Source organism: Cervus elaphus, chromosome 14 (genome assembly GCF_910594005.1).
Source record: "Cervus elaphus chromosome 14, mCerEla1.1, whole genome shotgun sequence".
Taxonomy (NCBI): domain Eukaryota; kingdom Metazoa; phylum Chordata; class Mammalia; order Artiodactyla; family Cervidae; genus Cervus; species Cervus elaphus.
In genome coordinates, this window is record NC_057828.1 from 52,379,577 (window position 1) to 52,402,746 (window position 23,170).

At 59.2% G+C, this 23,170-nt stretch overlaps 1 protein-coding gene across 4 annotated transcripts in view; it reads left to right on the plus strand.

Moving 5' to 3' along the window:
* The window catches only part of MORN1 (MORN repeat containing 1), a 50,073-nt gene extending 27,351 nt beyond the window's left edge, over positions 1 to 22,722 (plus strand). For all 4 annotated transcript variants that reach the window (XM_043923927.1, XM_043923930.1, XM_043923928.1 and 1 more), the window contains 4 exons: positions 10,002 to 10,135; positions 10,235 to 10,308; positions 20,503 to 20,549; positions 22,523 to 22,722. In XM_043923927.1, the coding sequence (XP_043779862.1) occupies positions 10,002 to 10,135; positions 10,235 to 10,308; positions 20,503 to 20,549; positions 22,523 to 22,671 (404 nt within the window). In that variant the 3' untranslated portion in view covers positions 22,672 to 22,722. The remainder of the gene's footprint in view (positions 1 to 10,001; positions 10,136 to 10,234; positions 10,309 to 20,502; positions 20,550 to 22,522) is intronic.
* Positions 22,723 to 23,170: the final 448 nt, after the last annotated feature.

The following is a 23,170-nucleotide window of genomic DNA, read 5'->3' on the forward strand; positions in this document are numbered from 1 at the left end:
AGCCTCCTGGTCAGTGGTTCAGAATTGTGGGTGCCCAGAGCCAATGCCTGTTTGCAAAGGAGGGGCCACTGGGAAGCACCCCCACTCAGGGTCTCACCCCCCACTCCAGCCTCCCGCAGGCCCCCTACCCTGGGGGCTCAGCCCTCACCTGCCCCAGCCCCAGCGGGGCCAGGCTCTCACAGATGGCGGGTCAGCACTCTACTCCCGCATCAGGCAGGCAATTAAGAAAACTGAACCTCTGAGAACTTGGCTTCCAATTATACAAATAAGTGAAACGAGGAGAGAAAATGCTTTCCCTTTCCAAAGGCCTAATGTCAGTAGTACGTAATTCAAAACTCTGTGTTTTATTATTTTGTTGACATGAAATATTTCAGTTGTTTAATTGTTTTTAACTTTTGAATAGACAAGTTGCTTTTTGTTGAGAATAAAAGACGATGTCATAGACGTGGACCATTGCCAGATATTCTAAACCCTAATTTGGTTAAATTATAGCACCCAGATTTTAGTAACAAAGCACATTGATTTTATATTCAAAAATTTTTTTTATATTTAGTCTCTTAACCTTTTGTAATTCCCACCCACAGCTTTAAACGGTGCAGGGCTTTTGTGTTAATTGTTGTCAGTGGGGTGTCTGCCTCGCCCCCCAGTAATTTAAGTCCATTGAATCCTAATGCAGGTGCTGCTAATTGCTGGAGGGACATTGTCAGGCTGGCAGAGCCCGGGTGCCTCAGACAATCCCCTGTAAATTGGATTTGGGAACCTAAAAAAACGCCAAAGCAGGGAGGGAGAACCTCAGATTGCTGTTTTGTGTTTTTTGTTTTTTTCTTAATGCACAAAACCCTACCAGGAAATGTTTCCAGTTAATCTGAATGGCCCTCATTTTCACTGTTGAACATGGTTTTGAGTGTCCATCAGAGGGGATCTGTGAGACGATCTTAAAAATCAAGGTGCCCTTTGCCACTAATCCGGTCTTGCCAATAAAAGTGACGGAACGCATAGCAGAGATCTTCTGGAAATTTCATTGCCTCTTGGGGTGATAACGCATTTTAATATTAATTGTCTATGGTTAATTATGGCAGAATAGCATGAAAGATCCATATTTTTAAAGGGAAATTTTTGCTATAAATTTCTTATCTAGGAATTGTCCCAGCTAGAAGGAACGTCCCAGAGAAATATAAAAAGATTCCGCGCTGCTTCCAGGGCCGATGCCATGGAGGACAAGGGAAGTGAACCTAGATGGGAGGGGGCTGTCTGCCTGGAACTGGCATCAGAAGGGTAGGGGCTGCAGGCCCCCGAGACCACAGCTTCTGGGAGCCAGGGCCTCAGGGGGTGCCCTCGCTGGTGGCTCTCCTGGACACAGCCCTCTGGCCCTGCGGCAATCCTGCGATCTGGGAGCCCAGGGAGGAAGAGGGGCCCTTCTGCAGGGCAGTGGGGGCCTGACCTCCAGCGTCCAATGGGAGCCCCCGCCAGCTCCTCCTTCCCATGACTGGACACCTGGTCTGGGGCCGGCCAGGAGCTGTGGGACACCAGCCCCTCCGTGTGTTTTGCAGCCCCATGGGCACGGGCAGCAGAAGGACTCTGATGCTGTCTCAGACACCCTATGCCCTTTGGCCCCTGACGGTGGGTCTCTGGCATCTGTCCAGTGGGCGGCACGAAGTGGAGAGAGAAAGGGAGGCGAGTGTGCACCCAGGCTCCCTGTGCAGCCAAGGTCTGGCATGGCCACGAACCTGCACCCAGGTGGATGCTCACGCTGGGTACACCTGTGTCCTTAGAAAGGACTGAACCGTGGGTGGGCCGAATGAGCCTCCCGGCAACACAGCACCAGCCTGACCCCCATCTCAGCCCCAGGTCACAGCCTCTGAGGCAAGGACCCCACTGCTGGGATCATCCAGTGGGCTCTCTTCATGACCTTGGGAGTCATGGGGGCCCAGGCCACTTAGAACCACCAGACCAGCCAGGGTGGTCACTTATTTGCTTCCTGGTCTCCCTCATGTTCAGATTCTGACGAAGAAGCCAACTAACTAGCCAGTGGCTGCTGGCAGCTTCCAGGATCAAATGGGGTGGCCGTCCCCCTCCGTCACCCCTTCTGCCTCCCACCAGGGCGCCCCCCCCCCTGGGGCTGCCCTTCTTCTGTGGTCAGAGCCCCTGCCTGTCTGCAGCCTCACCCCAGGGGTTCCCACAGGAACAGTTTCTGCCCCCACTGTCACCCCACTATGTCACCGAACCCATGGCTTCCTCCGTCAGCCAAAATGCTGCCTGCGGGCCCCTGTCCACAGGGGACACCCAGAACTCAGTGCTGGGTCAGGCTCCTGCACTGACTGACTGAGATGCCGCAGCTGGTCAATGGGTCCACGGCCCGGAGGGGAGGCACGGGGGCTCGTGGTATAGTGTCTGGCCCCTGGGGTCCAGTAGCAGCTTCAGCCAGGAGACTATGGAGGACTGGAGGCAAGGTGGGTGCCCTAACTTGTCCAGGGCTCCCACGAGAGGCCAGGACCCGGCCTCTTTCAGGAAGCGCATGCCGAAGGCACCCGGGATGGAGGAAGGGGTCTACTTGGGGGGGTTACTGTGGTCCCGGGGGCAGCAGGGCAGGCCTGAGCCGGCCCCCAGGGATGGGGGCAGAGTCAGGACTGGGTGCCTGGGCCAGGTGAGGGGCTGCACTTGTGGGGGGGTGTGTGCACACGTAAGTCTCTGTACACGCGTATGTGTGTGTGTGCATTGGAGTCTGGGGGCCTTGCACCAGGGAGGGTGTTTTCCCTGTGACTGAGTCCCGTGTGTGAATGAGTATGAGTGTGTGCATGCTCTGTGTGTGCGTGACCGTGCACTCACCCCTCAGTCAGGGCATGCTTCCCGGAGCAGCGCAGGGAAGAGGGTGAGTCTCATGGCCTCCTCAGGTCCCGCCCGCCAACCCCCTCGCCCCCAAAACCCCCGACCCCACCCACCCACCACCAGCTGCTCCCAGGCGCCTGGTGGCTGGAGCCCCTACAAGCCTTTTCTCAAAGCCTCGGAATCAGCACCTTTTCTCGGCTGTGCTGGGTCTTTCCTGTGGAACACAGCTGTCTCTCTAGTTGTGGTGTGTAGGTTTTAGAGTGTGGGCTCAGTAGTTGTGGCCCACAGGCTTACTTGTCCCATGGCATGTAAATCTTAGTTCCCTGACAAAGGATCAAACCTGTGTCCCCTGCATTGGAAGGCAGATTCTTAACCGCTGGACCACCAGGGAAGTCCCACTTTTTCTCTTTAAAGGCAGTTTGCTGACTCAGTTCCTTCCTTCCTTGGAGCCTAGGGTCTTGTACCAGCCCTGCCCTGTGCAGGAGGGGGCTGGAGGCAGCGACAGCATGACCTAGGCCAGGCCCCACATGCCAGCCAGAAGCTCCCTGGCCCGATGGTCTCCTAGAGAGAGCGACAAACACCCCTCCACTCTTCTCTGGAAGAACAGAAGCACGTGAGTTCCTTCTTGTGAAAAGTACAAGCCGCACCCAGTCTGAGGCTGACTCAATCACTCAGAGAGAGGAGCTTCTGCCCCTGGAGACCCCAGGCCTCCCCTGCAGCTATCCAGCCTCCCTGCCTGCTGACTGCTCCCCGCAGTGACCCTCATGGTGGAAAGCAGCTGCCAGTTGCCCTGCTTCAGGCCACTTCATGGCCCCTGAGGCCTCTGACCAGGGCCATCTGAGACCCCCAGATGGTTGTCATCAAAGTGGCAGCTTCAGAAACGGCAAGTTCCCAGCATGTGAAAGGACACATCTCTACAGGAAAGACCTTGGGCAAGCATCCTTGGGCCACTCCTGGGGTCTGGGCCCCACCCCACCCCAACTCCTCCTCCAGCCAGGACGAGACTGCTGCTTAGCGAGCCACCTGCACGAGACAAAGTGAACACACAGGGAACACCCAGGGGCCATTGGCTGCTTTTCAGTCTCTGGCCAAGGACTGGGGGATGGATGGGAACCTGTGGGCTAGCGGGCATCTCCAGGAGCTGCTACAATGCGGCACTCAACGTGCCAGCAAATTTGGAAAACTCAGCAGTGGCCACAAGACTGGAAAAGGTTGGTTTTCATTCCAATCCCAAAGAAGGGCAATGCCAAAGAATGTTCAAACTACCATACAATTGCACTCATTTCACACGCTAGCAAGGTTATGCTCAAAATCCTTCAAGCTTGGCTTCAATAGTACCTGAACCGAGAATTTCCTGATGTGCAAGCTAGATTAAGAAAAGGCAGAGGAACCAGAGATCAAATTGCCAACATTCATTGGATTATGGAGAAAGAAAGGGAGTTCCAGAAAAACATCTTCATTGACTACATTAAAGCCTTTGATTGTGTGGATCACAGCAAACTGTGGAAAATTCTTAGAGATGGGAGTATCAGACCACCTTACCTGTCTCCTGAGAAACCTGTATGTAGGTCAAGAAGCAACAGTTACAACCAGACATGGAACAGACTGGTTCAAAATTGGAAAAGGAGTATGTCAAGGCTGTATATGATCTGCAGCTGCCCACCAGGGGAACTGGAGGTTCCACATGCCCACCCCCTCCCAGGCCAGGCCAAGCCAGGTGACAGTCCCCTGGCTGGCCTGGAAATTCTTGAGTTTGGAAATCTCTTATTAAAAAAACAAGCTGAGTCCCCCAGCTGGGAAGAGGGCCCAGTTACAGATAAGGCTCCATGTTTCCCACACGGAGAATTTATTTCTGGGGCTGATCTTAGGCCCATGTCTCCATCTCAGGTGCAGGAAGCCTGGACAAGTACAACCAAGATGGAGGAGGGCATCCTTGCAGGGGCTCCTGAGGGACCTGCAGGCCCAGCCTGGGGCTCTTCAAAGACAAGCTCTGTGCGCCTGCCTCCACCCTGGTGGCACCAGCAGAGAAGCAGGCACCTTGGCCAGAGCTGGCTGTCCTCAGTTTCCTCCTCTGTAAACAGGGAGACGATGGCTCCTCTTCTAGGCTGAGGTGAGGGTTCCATGTGTGTAAACCACCTGGGAAGAGCTTAGCAAAGGATCTGGCCCCTGGAGAGTGCAGAGTGACCCTACCGTGGAGGTGAGAACAGTCATGGTGGTGATGACGGTGGTGATGATGGTGGTTATGGTGATGATATGGTGGTGATGGTGATGAAGATGGTGAAGTGGTGGTGATGAGGATGATGATGGTGATGGGGATGATGGTGGTAGCCAGGGTGGTGAGGACAATGCAGCAGGCAGAGCTGGTCCCAAGGACACCTAAGAACTGAGGCCATAAGAGCCAGGAGGGACTGTCCAGGAGAAGCAGGCTTCACTCCTCAGGGTATCAGCATCCAAACAAGGTGTGAAAGGAGGTCTAGGGAGGAGCATGTTTGGGGTTGGAGGAGCCAGCAGAGGTGAGCAACAGCGAAGCTGGAGAAAGGCCCAGGTAGACAGGGACCCTGGGAGATGGGGAGGAGCCAGGAGGAAATGGATGAGGCTCTGGCTTTGTTTTCTGTACAGAAACAATCCCCACTTAGTGAAGGATGCTCACAGCCTAACCTTAGAGAGGATGTGTTGTCCAGGGGGTGACAGGTGGGGTCAGAAAGGAGGACTCTGAGTGAGTCAGCCATGCTTGGGGCACAGTGGCCCATCCACTCTGGTCCCTGCCACATGGACCCACCTGCAGGGTTTTGAGGCAGTTTTGGCCTCAAACAACCAAGACCCACGGCTTTTCTTACCTCCTCCTTTCCTGGACCATCTCCTGGTATCAAGTGGTTCACGGGCACCAGAAATGACTCCTGGCTCCAAGGTCAGGAGGGCAGGACTGAGAGGGGCTAGGGGTCCCTGCTCCACCTCTGGTCACCTGGGGGGTTCAGGGTGCACTTGACTCTCCCAGCCACACCGCTCACCCCATCAGCCAACAGGACAGACTGACCCCTCAGATGTCAGTAGCTCAGAGCTGCTCATCCCTGACTCCAGTGTTCCTGTCACTGTCGTCTCCCTGGACAGGAGCGTGGGTCCACTGCTGCAGGAACCCTGGCTCTCGGTCCTACTGCATGGGAAGTGAAGCCCAGACAGCTCTGCAGGATGGCCGCCAGGACGGGTGTTGAGGGAGCTCGCCCAGGCATCCAGGTTGCTCCCTCCGGCTGGTTCACCAAATGTACATGGAGGAGCCTGGGCAGCATCCAAAGACTGTGGGGGGTGGCACTTCCTCTTTCCTCCCCCTCCCCTTCCCACAGGAACCACGGCAGGCCTGAGGAGGGGCCCTGTGAGGAGGCTCAAGAGGTTTTTCGACAGACATTAGGAAGCCCTCCCAGGCAAACACCACTGACAGGACCAAGGCCTGGTCTGTGGGGGCAGCTTAGTTGTTCAGGGGTGGGGTCGGCACCCTCAACCACACCCACAGGTTGGCACCAAGCAGCCCGTGGAGAGGGTCACAGTGCGGTGGCCCTGGGGCTGGAGGCCTCTTGGGCAGGGACGTGCGAGAGTCGGGACTTGTGTGTGCGCATGTACGTGTGTGTGCGCATCTGTGCCAGGTGGGGAGGCAGCTGACCTGCTGAAGGCAGACCCTCCAAGCCAGACTCCAGGCCCCTGCAGAGTTGTGTGCACCCAGGGACAAACGGGGCCCAGAGGGCTGGCACACAACTCAGAGGGAGCTGTCGCCCAGGTCTTAGGCAGCTGGAGAAGGGTGGGGAGGCCCCCAGCCCTCAGGCTGCCTCGCCTGGCCTTGGCCATCAAGACCCAGGGCCCCAGGTGTCCTTCCCGCGTGGACCTCCCTGCTTCCCTGGCTGCCAGCTGCCCAGGTGTCCGTCTCTGTGGTGCCGTCCACCAGCCCCTTGCTGAAGGAGTCCACCCTGAGACTGGCGTGGTGTGTCTGGTCACCAACAGATGGGCCAGCTCGTCCTCTTCAGGCTGATAACCTCCTAGGGGCTCAAGTCTTGAGAGAGAGCAAACATCCCGCCAGGAGCCAGCTGTCTGGGAGACACCGGGCCCACAGCAGCGGTGCTTATTCCCGAGGTCTCTGCGCCTCCTCTGTGTCCTACACAGGTGATTAGGGAGTCTAATTGAGTCGGCTGTAAAAAGATAATTAATTGGCATTTCCCTCCCGGAGAGGTCAAGCTGCCCGCTCTCCCTGGCCAGCTCGGCCTCCTGCTCCCTGGAGGCAGCACAGTGACCTTTATCTTGCTGATAAAGCCATAATTGATGTAATTAAAATCGACAGAAAGGTTCGGAATTCACTCCAGAGAGCTGGAGTCGCGAACCTGCTCGCGGGGCCGCCTGGCTGGGGAGGCTGCAGAAACATGCCAGGAGCCGCCTCAAGGGCCCCGGAGGCCCAGGCAGGACCCTCACCGAGGAGTGATGACCCTTTCAGGACACGAGGGGTAGGGGCTCTCTCTCTCTCCTGCAGCATCCTCAGGACTCGGGTATACTTGAAGTGGCCACTTGGCCCATGCACACTCGGCCAGGAGAACGGCTAGCCTGTCCCCACCAGGGAAGGCAGTGGGCAGCCAGGGGCCTGACGGGGTCTCTGTGGCCGAGTCTGTTGTCAGAAGTGGGGTCTTCCCTCCCGTGGGGCACCCACCTCTCCTATGGATGGTTGAAACTCTCGGGACCAGGTTGGACACAGGGCAGACAGGGTGGGGAGGGGTCATCGTGCCCACAGCAAGGACCTGATGGGGAAGTGTGGGCAGAGGCCAGCAGCACCAAGAACCAGAGGGCTCAGCACCACTCAGCCATGAGCAAGGATAGGATCAGCTTGTGCTCAGGGTACAGGCAGAGATGGATCCATGCACTGGAGCATGAGGGGTAGACTGGACATCCAGAGCCTAGAGCCAAGCTGAAAGGCTCAGTGGGGTGGCAATCACCAGGGAGGGCAGTGGGCAGCTGGGGGGGTCCCCCTGAAAGGTATGAGACCCGTGAGCGGAGGTGGCAGGAAGTTGCCAGCCGTCCAGCATGGGCAGTGCACGTCTGTGCGGATGGACACCCCTCCCCCGTCTCCTCTGTCCCTGATCCCAACTCCAAAGGCAGCCCTCCTGCCCCCTTGGTGACGCCGCCCCAGCCCCCAGCCCCAGGCCAGGGTCCACATGTCCCCGAATCTAGAAGGTTCCCTCCTAGGATTGCAGGTAGAGCTGCCTATGGGATTTCAGCTAGACAGAGCCGGGTTCTGTCACTCGCAACTAAAAGGTCTTAGAGCCCTCCCTCTTCTGTCTTTGGACAGTAAGCAGGCTTCCTGGGGGTCAGGGTGGCTCAGGCGGAGGCAGTCTTGAGCCGCTGTCAGGGAGGGTTTCGGTGTCCCCTCCTCGCCACATCCGCCTGCTTGGTTTCAGGGTCGTGTGTGCACCCAGAGCACTGGGGTCTCACTCCACGGTCCAGCCTCGGTTCCTCAGTCCCTCCTCACTAGCGGGGCAGACACAGGAGCATCTGTGCTCCAGGCGTCCTGCAGGGTCGGGAGGACTGACCGTCCTCTTCCAGCAGCCCCATCGGTGCCCAGAGCCAGGGGGCAGCAGCTCGGGCTTGGTGTGGACGTGCACGAACTTGCACACCAGCTGTTTCCACACAGGCCCCTAGTCCCCAGCACCCCGATACGGTGCTTTGTGGGCCTAGGTCTGGTTGCTGCCCAGGAGGAACCATGGCCTCAGAAAGCCCAGCTCCATCTGGGGCCCACTAGCCGGTCACCTTGGCAGAGGACACAGCGCGGGGTCTTTACTGTCCAGAGGTGGGAGACGTTAGCTCCCACGAAGCCGCACAGAAGCCGTGGTGCGTTAAGAGCTGGAAACCATTCCGTCAGCAGCGCGTTCCCGTCGCTGCCCAGGACATCCATGGTGCCCGGGCAGCCGAGCTGACGGGGAGACAGCATGCACAGAGGACGTCCTTGCGGAAGCAAAGACTCTGCTTTTATAATGCGCCGTAATGATGAGATTAAGACCCCGCCGAGAGAAATAATTCCCCACCTGTAATTTGGAAATACTTCTGGGGTCCTTCTCCACCTCTTCCTGCAGAAGCTGGGCTCCAGGGAAGGGGTGTTAATGCCTGCACCCCAGGGCGCCATCCAGAGTATGGAGGAGAGACCCCTCCACTCACCCAGACCCCCACCGAGGGGGCTGATGAAGGGTCCACCCTGCAAAGTTGGCTGGCAGGAGTGTCCAGCCACCTCCCCGAGGCCCCTCCCCACTTGTGTACACGTGGGCAGGGCCCTTGGGGCACAGGGTGTCAGGAGAGCCCTGAGTCCAACCCCATATGAGAACAAGCCTGATGTGCGCCTGTTTGGGATGGTCGTGGGGCGGCCCTGCACAGCACCAGACCGCAGGGTCCCCCGCAGGCAGAAGAGACATGGGGAAGGGGAGGGGTAGAAGCATTCCCTGTGGCTGTCACACTTTAGGACTCCTGGGGGAGGGGCTGGAGGAAGCTAGAGTGGGCAAGGGTCCCAGTGGGGTCCCCAGGGCAGGACAGGCAGATTAAACCCAGCCCTCTGACGTTCTCCGGCACTAGAGGGTTTCCGGTCCCCTGGGCGGGCAGCCAACCCTTGGGCTGGTGGCTGTGGGCCCTTCCATGCTCTGTGCTTGTCATGGGTGTGGTCTGACGTCACCACATGGGGCAGCCCTCATTAAGGAGGCATGTCCTCCGGTCATACTGTTCAGAAGAGGGCACCAGGCTCTGCCTGGCTGAGCACAAGGCCTCTGACCCGGGGCCTGTCCAGTCCTGTCCAGGACCCCCAGGGCCTCAGTGGCACAGGTGTTGTGACAGGAGGCCCCCTCAGCCCCAAAGCATCACCTGTCAGGCCTGGTGGTGGACCGCAGACAAAGGGGCATCAAGGGGCGGTGGACCCAAAACCACGCCCCATGGAGCCCTCTGTCTATGCCAGCCCAGCCACTCCCCTGGAGATGGCCATGTGGCCGGCACTCTGGGCAGTAGCGCCAGGCCCCCCCTCCGGGCCCATGTGGCCATCCATGGCCCAACAACCTCAGCCACACAAGTCTCACTTCAGAGAGGCCACAGGAAATGCCCTTTCTCACTTTTGTTTTGTGATACTTAAAGGGCCTTTTCCTTTGTTTTTCTGGAATCCTCTTTCCCCTCAGCCGGGAGACACGAGCCCCGCTGTCCCGGGAACCGTCGGCGAGCAAAGCAAGGCTGCGTCCAGTTCTCCGATGTCTGCCTTGGGCCCCCACCACCAGGGTACCACGCCGTCCTGTTTTTGGAGGGCCTCCGCGAGGTAGGGGCGGGACACCCCCGACAGGGCTCAGCCTGACACCAAGGCCATGCATGGGGGAGCTGGGAGCTGAACCCTGCCCCCACCCGCTGCTTCTAAAAGGTGGGCAGCAGGCCCAGAGGCCAGGACCACGGGGGGACGACGCCCATAGCGCAAGGCCTGCCAGGAGGCAGCAGGTAAGAGCACTCATCGGCACTGGGGTCGCTCTGGCCTCCCCATCAGCTGGGCCACAGCCAGGCCTCCCAGGTGTGTGCATCCCAGGACGGGGGCCTTCTCCACCCGCCTGCCCGGTATCCCCGGGGCCTGAGATGACTCAAACGCCATGGAGCCTGGGGCCTGGTCTAGGATGGCGATCTTCCTGCACCAAGGGAGCGGGCAGCTGGGTGGAGCCCACCCACGTCCCGCAGCTGTCCCCGTGGGGATTCACCCAGGCAGGCCTGAGGCCAGGGGAGCAGAGTGGTCACAGGGGGTCCCCTCCCTCAAGGGGCCTGCAGTCACTCTGGCACATGGACAGAGGCCGGGGCCACCGGGTGGGCAGCAGGCCCTCAGACGTCAGGCACCGTGGCCTGGAGTTTGTCTGTGTGCCTCCCTTTCTGTCTGTGCAGGCTGTCACACACCCAGGGCCACAGCCACCCGGCCTGTAGGCAAGGAGACCAGAGCTCACCCAGGCTGAGTTCAGGTTTCTGTCTGAAGAAGCAGGCAGGGCTGCATGGGGGTCTGGGGGGAGGCGAGGGGACATCCCTCAGCTGTTCCTTCTCAGGAGGAAGGCTGGATTCCAGAGAAATTCCTGGGAGCCCCTTGCCCCCTACCTCCCCACCAAGCCCCACAGCTCCAGAGGTTCAGGCGGGACTGATCCTCATCCACCTGAGAGCCCTGAGCACCAGGCAGCCCCCAAGGAGCCACCAGCACACCCCCACCTAAGGTCTCCTTCTGGGGTGGAACCTGTGAGGTGTGGCCAGGCAAAGAAGACCTGGCTGGCAATTCGGCCACGGAACCCCAAAGACAGGAACCTTCCTTCTGGAGAAGAGACCAAGACCCAGGGGAGGATGTGGCCTTTCAGGCCCTCCGAGACTCCCACTTCCCACCAAGGTCTGGCCTCCAACCCCAGCGTGAGGCTTGTCAGCCCTTGAGAGTCATGGTCAGGGTGCCATGGACACCTCTTGCCACCAGCCTAGGGCACACGTGGAAACAGCCATGCAAAAGAGCAGAGGCCAGCAGGCAGAGACGCGGCCACAAAACTCTAGGAAAATGAGAAATGCAGGCCAAACGGGCAGGGGGCGAGTGGCCTTGAGCCACTGCATCCGCCAACACTCTGCAATTAGCTTGCTCATCAGTGACGATGACGCCAGCGGGCGTGGGCCGGCCGGGACACTCGGAGGCTGGCACGGGGTCGCAGGCTGAGTGGGGATGCGCCATTTCCAGAGGAAGGGGCCACCCTTCAGCATCGTTCTGAGTCATGGTGTGTGAACTAAATATGAAGCTCACTTCACACAACAACCAAAGAAGCACAGGCTCCAAAAAAGAAAAGGCTCCTGCGAGACACGGAGACCCCACGTCACCCGGTGTTTCGGTCTTAGGGATGTGCGAGCCGGCCAAAGGCTGAAACACCCCCAGGACTAACTCACAACACAGCCCAGGCCCAGATGCTCACAGCGAAGCGTGTGCTGGATTCAGTAACTGTGGCAACTCGGCAGCTGAGGCTGATGTGGAAATGTCTGATTTCAGCAAAAAAGGAGCCTTTCACTGTTGTCCTCTTCTGAAAAGACAGGAGCAGCCAGCTCCTCCTCCCACCGTCCGCTCTGCCAAGGGCTCTCCAAGCTCTTGAAATGCAGTGTCCTCACCCAGGCTGGGACCATCGCAGAGGGTCCCTGTGCTCTGCTGCATTCCCTCATCTTGGCCCGAGGGGCAGTCTGGCCCATTTTCCCCGGGGAGCCCCTCTGAGCTTGTTCTCCAAATACAGAAACCCCGGGGAGATATTCTCCCAAAGCTCCCGGGTCACCCCACCCCCCAGCCATGCTGGCTGTGGACAGACAGGTGTCCGTGTACAGAGCTCCCCATGGGCCTGGAGTTACCTTGGTTAAAGACACAAGCCAGCGTGGACAGGCAACCCTGGCCTGGCCACAGCACCCCGGCCCAAGCCCTCCTACCCGGCCTGAGCCTGCCTCTGAGGCCCCGGGCCAGGCTTTTGCAGCCGTGAGCGCCTTTCCTTCCTGCGGGCACTGGTCTCCAGACCTCCTGAATCCAGGCCCAGCTCTGTGCCCCTGAGCCCCCACCCCAATGGGTGTCTGTATGTCTGAGGCTCCCACCCAGAGAAGAGGCGGGGAGCCTGCCCGAGGCCCCCAGGGCCTCCTGATCCACCATCCCCGCCACTACTTCCTCACACGTGTTCAGGCACCAGCGCCTTGAGCCAGCATTCAAACCTGGCTCTGGACCCTAAAAGCCCACTTTTAGGTTTTCTGAGAAATCCATCCTTTCCAGCAACTGGCTCAGGCAAATGAGAAGCACCTGGTTTGCACTGAGACTCCCTGTGAGGTTGTGGACACTTTGTTTCAGCTGGGCCTGCTGGGACTTCCCCAGGGGCTCAGTGGTAAAGAATCCCGTTTGCAATGCCAGAGATGCAGAAGATGTGGGTTCGATCCCTGGATCAGGAGGATCCCCTGGAGAAGGAAATGGCAACTCACTCCGGTATTCTTACCTGGAGGATCCCATGGAGAGAGGAGCCTGGTAGATTATAGTCCATGGGGTTGCAAAGAGTTGGGTACGACTGAAGCAACTTAGCACACACTGATGCCAACCCCCACCGGGGGCAGGATGTTTGCACAGATCTTCCCCATGACGTGACGGGGCAAAGGGACAGTCCTCCTGACCACCTGCAAGGAGGGAGACAGGAGCACGGAGTGCCCAGCAGGGCACAACCCAGCCCACCCCTGATGTCTGGTCAGTGGGCATGCAGCAGCTGGCACTTAAAACCCTTCCATTTTCCCCAAAATCCCGCCCATGGGGCCCAAGTTTGTCCATGCCCCATCCACAGGCCCGAGTTCGGCCATGACCCTGGAGCCTCCAGGCTGGCCCGTGGTTTTGGCCTCTCGATGTCAGATCCCAAGGTCCAGGAAGGGTGGAAGAAGCTGCTGAATTCATGTGGTGGCCCAGGAGGAGATCAAGGGCAGGCCAGCTGTTCCTCAGCTTCTGGTGACCAAGGAAGGGGCCCAGGCGGCCAACTGCGGGGCTGGGCCCCGGACAGGCCAACCTTGAGGCCCCGGGGCCACCTGACCCTCAGAGCAGGCTCCGGCAGCCCACAACCTGCATGGCCCCAAATTCAGTCACCGCCTTCCTTGCCCTGCTGCCCTGGGGCCCCCGTGTGTCCTCACCTGGTAGCCCCCCAGAGCCACAGGACACCTCACATGGTCATGTGTTAGCTTCACCCATCGTCATCATCAAGGGGTTCCAAGAACAGGAAGGTTTGAAACACTGTCTCTTCATCCCCACAAAGTCTGGCAAGGCACGGGCCCCCAACTTCATGGCCAAGTGGGTCTTTATTTCACGCGACGAGGGGGTGCCTTCAGGAGGAACTTCTGGCCTTTTGTCACAATGTTGAGGTCTAATTAAACTCCCTTCATGTTCCCTAAACACAGTGGAGGAAGGGGTCCACTGGGCAGACTAGCACCCTTGGCCTAGGGGTCTGGGCAAAGACAGAATGTTTGGTCTTGGGGTGAGTGCCCCAATTTCGGAGAAGAGGTGCCCAGGTACTGCCAAGTCCTGGGGCTCCCAGGCCTCAGCGCACTGGGACCCCTCACCACAGACCCCACCCCCAGAAAGTCAAGGCCTGGAAGGGGCCTTGCGCGTGCACGACCCTGGAGGGCCTGAGCCTGGGGGTCACAGACAGGTGTGGCCTCCCTGACCTCCTCCTCCCCTGGGAATGGCCTGTGTCCACAGGGCTCCGGCCCTTCCTGGCAATCACACTCATGGCTTCGTCACATCTCAAGTCTGGTTCCTGAGTGGCTGGCTCAGCACAATTAGGGGAGCCTGCTCGGGTCGCCCAGCTCTGAGCTCCGGGTTGGGAGAGACGGTATGCACACAGGGCGGCCCCAGGACCAGGGAGGCCGGCGGGCAGCCCTGCACGGTGCTGCTTCCGAGGCGAGCCCAGGCCCCGCCGCCGGCCCCGCCGCATTCCTGTGGAGACATTCCTGGCATGCTACGGAATTTCACAGCGTGACACAGAGCCCCGGCAGTTCCTGGCTGACGTGAGACTGTCCGCTCACTGCACAAGACCGGTTCCATCTCAGAACCATGGCCTTGAGCCTGCCCGGCCACACAGCGGACTCCCGTCAAAACGCACGGCGTGTGGCTCCAGCCGCATCCTCCCCGAAATCCAGATCACCGGCTCCGCCACGGGAAGACACGACTGCAGCCCCATCAGCGCAGTGACTGCACTGACCTTGCCCGTAACTGCTCCGCGGAGGACCGGTCAGAGCCTAACACATGCCAGGAATGGGGCCCCTCCCCCGCTCACTCGGAGAAAAATGGGTTTAATTAAGACTTCCGTTATTAGTCATTTAATCAGTCATTAGCCAACACAGATGGAGACAATTTTTTACTTGAACAGATAGTTGATGCCCGAGGCCCACGAGCCCCACCTCCATGCAGGGTCGCCGTGACCGCCAAGCACCTAGGACAGGCTCTCATACCCCCGAAAGGCTACCCGCCCTGAGCCTGTGTCCTGCCTGCTGTCCCCCTGCCTGCCAAGTCCCAGACAGCCCTGGGGGCACTGGGGCCGTCTTGGGCGTCAGCACCCCGTCCGCAGTGTGCAGGGCCCAGTGGAGCGGGCCTGGTGAGGCCGGGCAGGCAGCCTTGAGAGAGGTGCACCCCTAGCCATGGGGTAGGAATGGGGCCCACCTCAGCCCCCATGACTGAGTAAACAGGCAACTCCCCCCATGGCCATGGGCCAGGGGCTGCCTGCCTCCCCCAGTCCCCAGGCCTCTCCCTGCACCCTCTGCTTCTGGGAGCCAATTCTGGGCATCCTGACCAGCCTAGACAGCGTATTAAAAAGCAGAGACATCACTTTGCCGACAGAAGTCCCTGTAGTCAAAACTATGGTTTTTCCAGGAGTCACGTACAGATGTGAGAGTTGGACCATAAAGAAGGTTGAGAGCCAAAAAAATGAGGCTTTTGAACTGTGATGCTGAAAAAGACTCTTGAGAGTCCCTTGAACAGCAAGGAAATCAAACCAGTCAATCCTAAAGGAAATAAGCCCTGAACATTCATTGAAAGGACTACTGATGAAGCTGAAGCTCTGATACTTTGGCCACCTGATGCAAAGAGCCGACTTATTGGAAAAGACCCTGATGCTGGGGAAGATTGAGTGCAGGAGTTGAGGGGGCAAGAGAGGTTGGATGGCATCATCGACTCAATGGACACTAGTTTGAGCAAACCCTGGGTGATAGTGAAGGACAGGGAACCTGGCATGCTGCAGTCCATAGGGTCACAAAGAGTCGGACACGACTTAATGACTGAACAACAACAAACTCCCCTCTCTGTGTCCTACCCAGAGCTCAGCCCTGGAGTGTGCAGGCAAATTCTCTAGAACTGAATCTCAGATGACCCTAAGAATCCCCACATGAGGACCAGGGCGAAGGCCCTCTTCCCCACCCCCGCCCCACCCCAGTTAGGAGAGCCTCTGGAAAATAAGAAAAACAGAAAGTTCTTTCTGTTGTTGTTAGTTGCTTAGTTGTGTCTGACTCTTTGCGAACCCATGGATTGTAGCCTGCCAGGCTCCTCTGTCCGTGGGATTTCTCAAGCAACAATACTGGAGTGGGTTGCCATTTCCTTCTTCAGGGGATCTTCCTGATCTAGGGATCGAGCCCGCGTCTCCTGCATGGGCAGGCAGGTTCTTTACCACTGCACCGCCATTAGCGACTTTCAAAGACTGAGAAGTGAGCCTTGTCGGAGTGGGAATAACAAACCAGAGCAGGTGTGGGGGCCGGGTGGGAACAGCTGGCCAGGCCGTGTGGCTCTGGTGCCCCGACTGCCCCCCCACCCCCGGCACGACAGGATGTTTCCCGCCTGACGCAGGCCTGGAAGAATCACTCCCACGGCAGATGGAGAAGCTGGAGGCCGGGCAGCGCCCTTAACCCTTCACACACCTCCTGACAGGTACAACCCACAGTTCCCCCTGGGGGGGGGACCCCTGCAGCAGGCAGGCAGGCACCCCCAAACAGAAAGCACCCTACAGACTGTCCAGGGCCCAGAGCTGAGTACCAGCAGGTGCCCTGTGGGACAGGAGAGCCTCTGCAGACGAGGCCGAGCTCCCCGGGAGTGGAGCCAGGCCAGACACCGGGCCTGCGCCTGGGCCGGGGCTCGGAGCTCGTGGCCTGCGGCTCCTGTTTCTCGGGGGCCCTCGGGAGGCAGTGACAGTTTCCAGCTTGGCCCCAAATCAGGGTCAGCTGCAATGCTGCAATTAGCCGACTTCCAATTTTGGAAGTTTCTTACAGGCTCTCAGTGGGGGCCACAGAAGCCCTGGGTCCACGGCCCCCATGAGCTGCAGACCATCAGGGCAACGATTTCCCTGATTCATGTTTTGACTGGGCTCCCATGAGTGCCGGTTTGATCCTTCCCCACTACCACCACTGCCAAGGTGGTGGACTCAACCCAGACTGCCCAGGGCTGTCCCCTGATCAGGCTGCAGGAGGGGGCCCCTGCCCTCTCGCAGCCAGTCTGCCTCACAGACTGGTTGCCATGGCCAGATCAGGTCTGGGGATCCACACCCCATGCCCTGTCTATGTGTCCATTTCAGAGCTTGGAAAACTGACAGTCACAAGGGCCAGAACCCATGCCCCAAGCCCCCTGCCCTGTCAGTCTGTGGTGGACAGGGCCACTGGGAACCCCTGACCCACTAGGGAACCAGTCTCCCCAGAATGTGAACCACTTCGCCACTGCCCTTGGTGCATCTGGCCAGGGAAGCCCACTGCCTGCCTCCACTCTGCTCCAGCCAAAGAATGTGATGTGTGCAGGTGCCCCACTCGCCAGGGTCTGGCCAAACAGCCTCAAGCTTCTTATCCAATCAGGGCCCTTTTCTCATCTCTACCCATTGGCTCTCTCAACCTAAGACATGAGGAAAAGCACTGAGAAGCCACAGAACATGGAGCTTGGCTCTGGCACCCACGCTGTGCCCAGGATCAGTGGGCATCGCCTTGGCAATGGCTCTGCTGGGGGACAGACGTGCTTGTGGTCATTTCTGTGGACAGGACCCAGGGCAGACTCCTGGGGCCTCTGTGATGCCGGTGCAGTCCTGTGTAGCGCCAGCTCCAGAAGGATGCTCTCTGGGCCTCCGGAAGGGAAAGGCACGGCCAGGGGACAGCCAGTGGACTGGCAGAGGGCAAGGCCCCCGGTCCTCCTGGGGGGCTGGGGGGCCACCAGGGGCTTCACTACAAGCATCGTCTCACAGGGACACATCCTTCAGATCGAGATGCCACTGGGGGGCCTGGAAGGACAACCCCACGCAGCAGGCGCAGGATGAGGGGGCAAGAGTTGGAGGCCGCCCTTCACCAAGAAGTCCCACCCTTCAGGGAAGGTCACTGGGAGACAAGCTGGGGCTCTCTGGGTGCCAGGCCTCGGTTTGGTCCATTCAGACTTCTGCTTCCAGCCAAGGTGGATCGCGAGGGGCCGGACTTGCTCTCCCACGAGGACACATGTAATTAACTGGACAAGATATACAACAGAGCTGGAGACATTTCACGTCTGATGTTGAAGGGTGGGGATCCATCATGATGAGCCCACCAGCCCCCAGCATGCTGCCCCCAGAGTCTCCAACTGTGGCGCAGGAAGGGGACTCGGGCAGGTTCAGGAGTGCCCCCGAGGGGGGACACAGAGTGGGAGGCCTGGAAAGCCAAGGCACTGCGAGTTTGCTGGACAGAAGCCCTGGAGAGGAGGGAGCCCTGGAGTCTGCAGAGCACAGATCAACCCGTGCATGTGAGGATCGATCATGCTGGAGGCCAGGAAAGACCCACCAAGAGGGTCAAAAGGAGTCATGCCCAGAGCTCAAGCAAGATGTGAAAAGTGGGGGCTCATTCTCACAGCCAGGCTGAATTCACAGAGTGTCGGTTGGCATAATACTCACAGGGGTCCTACCTTAAACCCCACTGAACCTTCAAAGAAAGACCCACAAGAATCAAACTTTTTAAGCAGCGTAACAGCACAGAGGATAGGTAGAACACCAGGCACGCAGGGAATGCAGGAAGGCAGGCCCCATAATGGGAGTAAAACCATCAATCAAAACTGAGCCTGAATGACAGAGCTGAAAGAATCTGTAGACAAGGACGCTGGATGGGTGATAACTGGACAGGACATGGAAGGTATGAAAAGACTGAATCAAACGTCCGGAGGTTGAAACTGCAATGTCCGAGGGAGGGGTAACAGCTGTAAAGAAGGCAAGTGGATCCAAAGTGAAACCCAGCGAGAAAGACATGACCAGACCCAGTAAACCAATCCTGCTTACTGAACCCTGAGACAACTTCAAGAAGCCAAATAGACACAAAAATCAGAGCTTCCAAAGTGATGCGGTGAGGAGGAGATGGAAAAAATATTTGAAGAAATAATGGCCAGGAGTTTTTCAAATTTGATGACAACTATGAACCCACAGGTACCAGACAATGAAGAACCCGAAGCACAAGAAAAAGGAGCACAAAGACTCTAACCACAGGGCGGGGGACTGCAGGACCTTGGGGTACACCCAGCCCCTCACGCATCCCTCCCCACCCCACCCAAACCCGAGTCATGGGTCTCCCCCATGTGCTTTCCCACTGACCTGGGGTCCAGGTGGAGTCTGAGAGGCAGCCCGTTAAGTGTCCCAGCTCCAAGCCCTCCTGATTCCAGTGCTGTGTACACCAGGGGGGCCCAGTCGGCACTTCTGGGCCCAGACAGAACCACCACCTCACACACCGCCCAGGCTGCAGCTGCGCCCACAGGTCCACCAGAACCGTCAGTTAACCTGCACCTCCGGCGGCTCCTTCCTGACTCTGCCTCTGTTTTCTTGAAGCCCTGGGGGTTCTGTAAAAACTCTCAGGATTCTTGTAACCCGGTTTATTTCTCTTAAAGCTGGCAGCCTGACAGGCTCTGGTTATTCTTAGAGCTGAATTATTTATCCGCCTCCCCTCCTTACCCGCACTTCAAAATCTTTAACGTGGCTCCTGGGTCCAAGCCAAGGCCCATTTTCCCCTACTCGAAATGAAATAATTTTGAAATCTTTTGTCTTTAATTTTTTATCACCCAAACCATGCATGTGGTATCGAAGCTTGGCAAGGGGTCAGAACCTGGTGGGTCACCAAGCCTGCGCAAGGAGCCCCCCCGGGCTCTGAGAACAGGAAACCGCTAGCCAGGGAGGACAGGGGTGGGTGTTGCCTGGTTCCCCCAGGTCCCTTTGGAGGATAATTCAGGGCAAATAATTCAGGATAATTGACACCTTGGACTCTGCCTCCCAGAGAGGATCCGGGCTGGCCATCCACACGTTGCTGGCTCCCTTGTCCCCCAAGGATGTGTGGGGGGCCTGAGGGTCTGACCCAGAGGAGAAATGGAGGAGGAGGCCAGGACTCAGCTGGGCACAGGGCCCCGTGTGGGCAACCTGCATTTCCCTGGAGACGATGCCAGGTGGTCCTTGCCAGGGACACAGGGACACATTTGGGTCCTCCTGAGCAGGTGACCCTCCCCTGCGGGCAGGCAGGGCGAGCCTGTCACACAGCAGAGCGGAAGCTGGAGTGGTCAAGACAGACACGCTGAGACTGGGCCTCAAGGGGAACAGCTGTGGCAGCTGCCGCCACAGGTGAGGGTCTCCAGCCCTCAGACGTGTGGGCCCGGCCCCTCCTGTCTTCACCCGCTGCCTCTCCTCTCCCGCCTCACGCGGGGGATGCCAGTGCCCCACGGCCCCGCCCCCGCTGAGTCCTGGCTGCCGCTCGTCACTTCCTGCTGGAAAATAAGCATAGCTCTCACGTCCCCTCCACACAGACTGCGTGTCCGCGAGGCCCGCTGCGGCTCTGGTGCCCACTTCTCAGAGCTGCCCCTGGATTCTGCATGCATTCTGCACGTGCAGTGCCTGTGGGGTGGACGGGACCGGGTTTGTCCGTCTCCAGCTCCATCCGTCCATGGGCATGTCTGGGATTAGATGGTGGGGTTCAGGGGCTGAGGGCTCAGAGCCTCACAGGGACACCCTCCGCCACCAGGTGCAGGCAGAGCGAAGAGAAGCTGACAGCAGTGGGCCTGGGAGGACAGGATGGTCACACAAGGGCCAGCCTGCGGCCTCTGCCATCCTCAGGCCTGGATGCCAGGGGCCCGGACTCAGGTGCTGGGCTGTACATTCAGAGCCTCTTCCTCTCTCCCTGCAGGCTTGATGGGGTGGCCACGGTGGAGCCAGCAGCGGAGGCCTTCCCAGGTAGGCAGGCAGCTGGCGAACACGGTCAGGTAGGGCATCCCCAGCTGTCACTCCACCATCCCAGCAGACCCTTTGCGTCAATCCCTGAGCACATCATCAGAAAGGGCAGCTCTGGGGCTCCGGGTGGGCCCTGGGGCGCATGAAGCTGCCCCCAACCATGCTCTCCGGGCCCTCCGAAGAAGGACCAAGAGGGCCTGGGCAGGAGGAGGGTGTGCCAACGGGCCGAGGGTCCTCCGAAGCCTTGGTCCCTTCAAAGGACTGCATATGCCAGGCCAGGGTGCCTCCTGTCCCCTCAGCCAACGTGAAAAACCCTGGCTCCTGTCTCTGGGATCCTGATCAGAAGGTCAGGAGGCCTTCAGGTGTGGGCCCCCCGACCCCTCGTGCAGCGGTGAGTGTCGGCAAGCCCTGCGGGCTGACTGCAGCCAGAAAGGCCCTTGTGCGGGGCAGGCCCCCCATCTTTCCTTTGGGCTGGTGCTCGCTGCCCCAACAGCCACACACGCCTACCAACTAGCCAGTAGGGTCAGCACCGAGGTCACCCCCAGCAGAACCCTAGGACCCCTGCATGCTAAGGAGGCAGTGGAGAGACTGCCCCCACCCCACCCCATGCACCACCTGGGGGAGGCCAGCAGGGGATAGGCTGGACGTCCAGGCTGTGAGGGGCAAAGCCAGGTCGACGGCTCTGAAACGTGGGTCAGGCCGGGCCAGGCCAGGCTGGGCGCTGGGCCCATGGCAGGACCACGTGGCGGTCGTGGCGGTTGGGGCCAGGCCTCGGGTGGTTTCTGAGGCAGGCAAGGGGGCCCCCAGCCAGGCCTTTCCCATCTGCTGGGAGAAGGGCGGCCTCAGGAACAAGGTCAGCTGAGGGCTAGGGCTCGGCTCTGAGGCCACTCCCCCACCGGTCGGCGCCCTCGGCCGCGGCTGGAGTGGCTGCATGTTCCCGGGAACACCTAGAAACCGGCTGCTTGGAAACACTCTGCGTTGCCATGCGCAGTTTTCCTCCAGACTGGCCAGGGAGGCCCGGTGCCCCGGCTGCGGAATGTGGGCCCCCTCCTGGCCCCCCGGCCCCCCAGAACCGTGGTTTCTTCTGAAGGAACTGACTCAAGGCTGAGCAAATTCCTGCCAGCCCCAGAGGCCCTTTCTCGTCTGCCCCGGGGAACACGGGGCAGCCACGGGCCCCCAGGCTGGCCTGAGTCGGAGGGCAGCCGTGCAGCCAGGGAGGCGGCCTGTTTTCCAGGCCCGGGTGCTGGAATGTTCCCTGACGGTGGGAGCGGACCTCCGCGCCCCCCTCAGCCGCGGCTGCATTCCTGGTGGGAGCCCCGGCCAGCCCGGCGAGCTTTTTCCGCGATCTGGTGCCAGCCCCCGCGGGCTCGGGCGGGAGAGGACGGTTTCCACGGCAACCTCACTTTCTGTTATTTCTTATTTTCTTTTTTATGGTTTCTCCAACTTTGAAGCTCTCCAGACAGTTACAGACTATGGAGGAAAAGTACTTCCTTCTCTCCCCACGTCCCCCAGTGGGCGGCCCCCCACCCCACCCCCAGAGCTGCCCCTTCCCACAAAACAAGCCAGACAGCCATGTCTTCAGAGGCTAATTATTTTTAAAAAACATTCTAGAGGAAGTTAATTATTTTTCTCCTAAAAAGATAGGAAAGTATTTTCAAAAGAACCCCTGCCCTCAGCCACACGGCCCCACTGGCGGGGACGGGAGGCCTTGAGCCGGGCCCACCTTGCAGAGCTGGGTCTGCATCCCTGGTGTGGCCCCTACTCCACCCGAAGACACAGAACCATCGCTGGGCCTGTGTCCTGAGATGGGAGGTGGCTTCACTCACCCCCAGTGCACTTACTTACATTATACCCCCAGCACCCCTGGAAGAGAAAGGCCTGCCGCCCTAGACCAGGCACCGAGCTGGGGGCCCTGAGGGTGGGAGCAGAGGATCTGAGGGTGGCAGGAGCTGAGCCCACGTGCCCATCTCTTGCAGGCGAGTACGTCCTCATGATTCGCGACGTGACCACCCCTCCATTCCTGAGCCACACGCTGCCCACGGCCTTCAAACACCTTCGGGTCTTGGCAAGGGGGGCAGGCCAACAGCCCCACGTCCCCAGAGAAGACCCAGAAGCCCTGAGCTAGAGGTGTGCCTGAGACTCCTGCCACTGGCTTTAATAAAATGCTCAACAACCACTTCTGAGTGCTAATCAGAGGGCACGGCCCCTGCCCGAACACCTAGACCCATGCTGGCTCATCTGGGCCTCCCGAGGCTGGGCGGGTGGTGTGACCAGTGCCCTTCTCCGCTGTCTCAGCTGCACCATCCATGCTTTCCCCAGGGTGAGCCCAGGCCAGCCAGCGCCTGCTTCCTGCCATCCCTGCCCTGGAGGGTGGCTCAGGGGCCTTCCCAAATCTGGGGGCCACAACAGCTCCCAAATGGGAAATCAAGAGGCCACCAGCTGATGACTGGGTCACACACTGAACTGAGAGGCCTTGTCTGCAGGGATCCCTTCTCAGATGTTACAGCAGCCTCTGAAATGCAACCCCAGCGGATAAACCAGGCCTCAGGTCAGGGATAGAAGCCCAGCACACCGGGAAGCCTGGGGGCAGCCAACCCTCTACTTGGGGCTGACCACACCCCAGC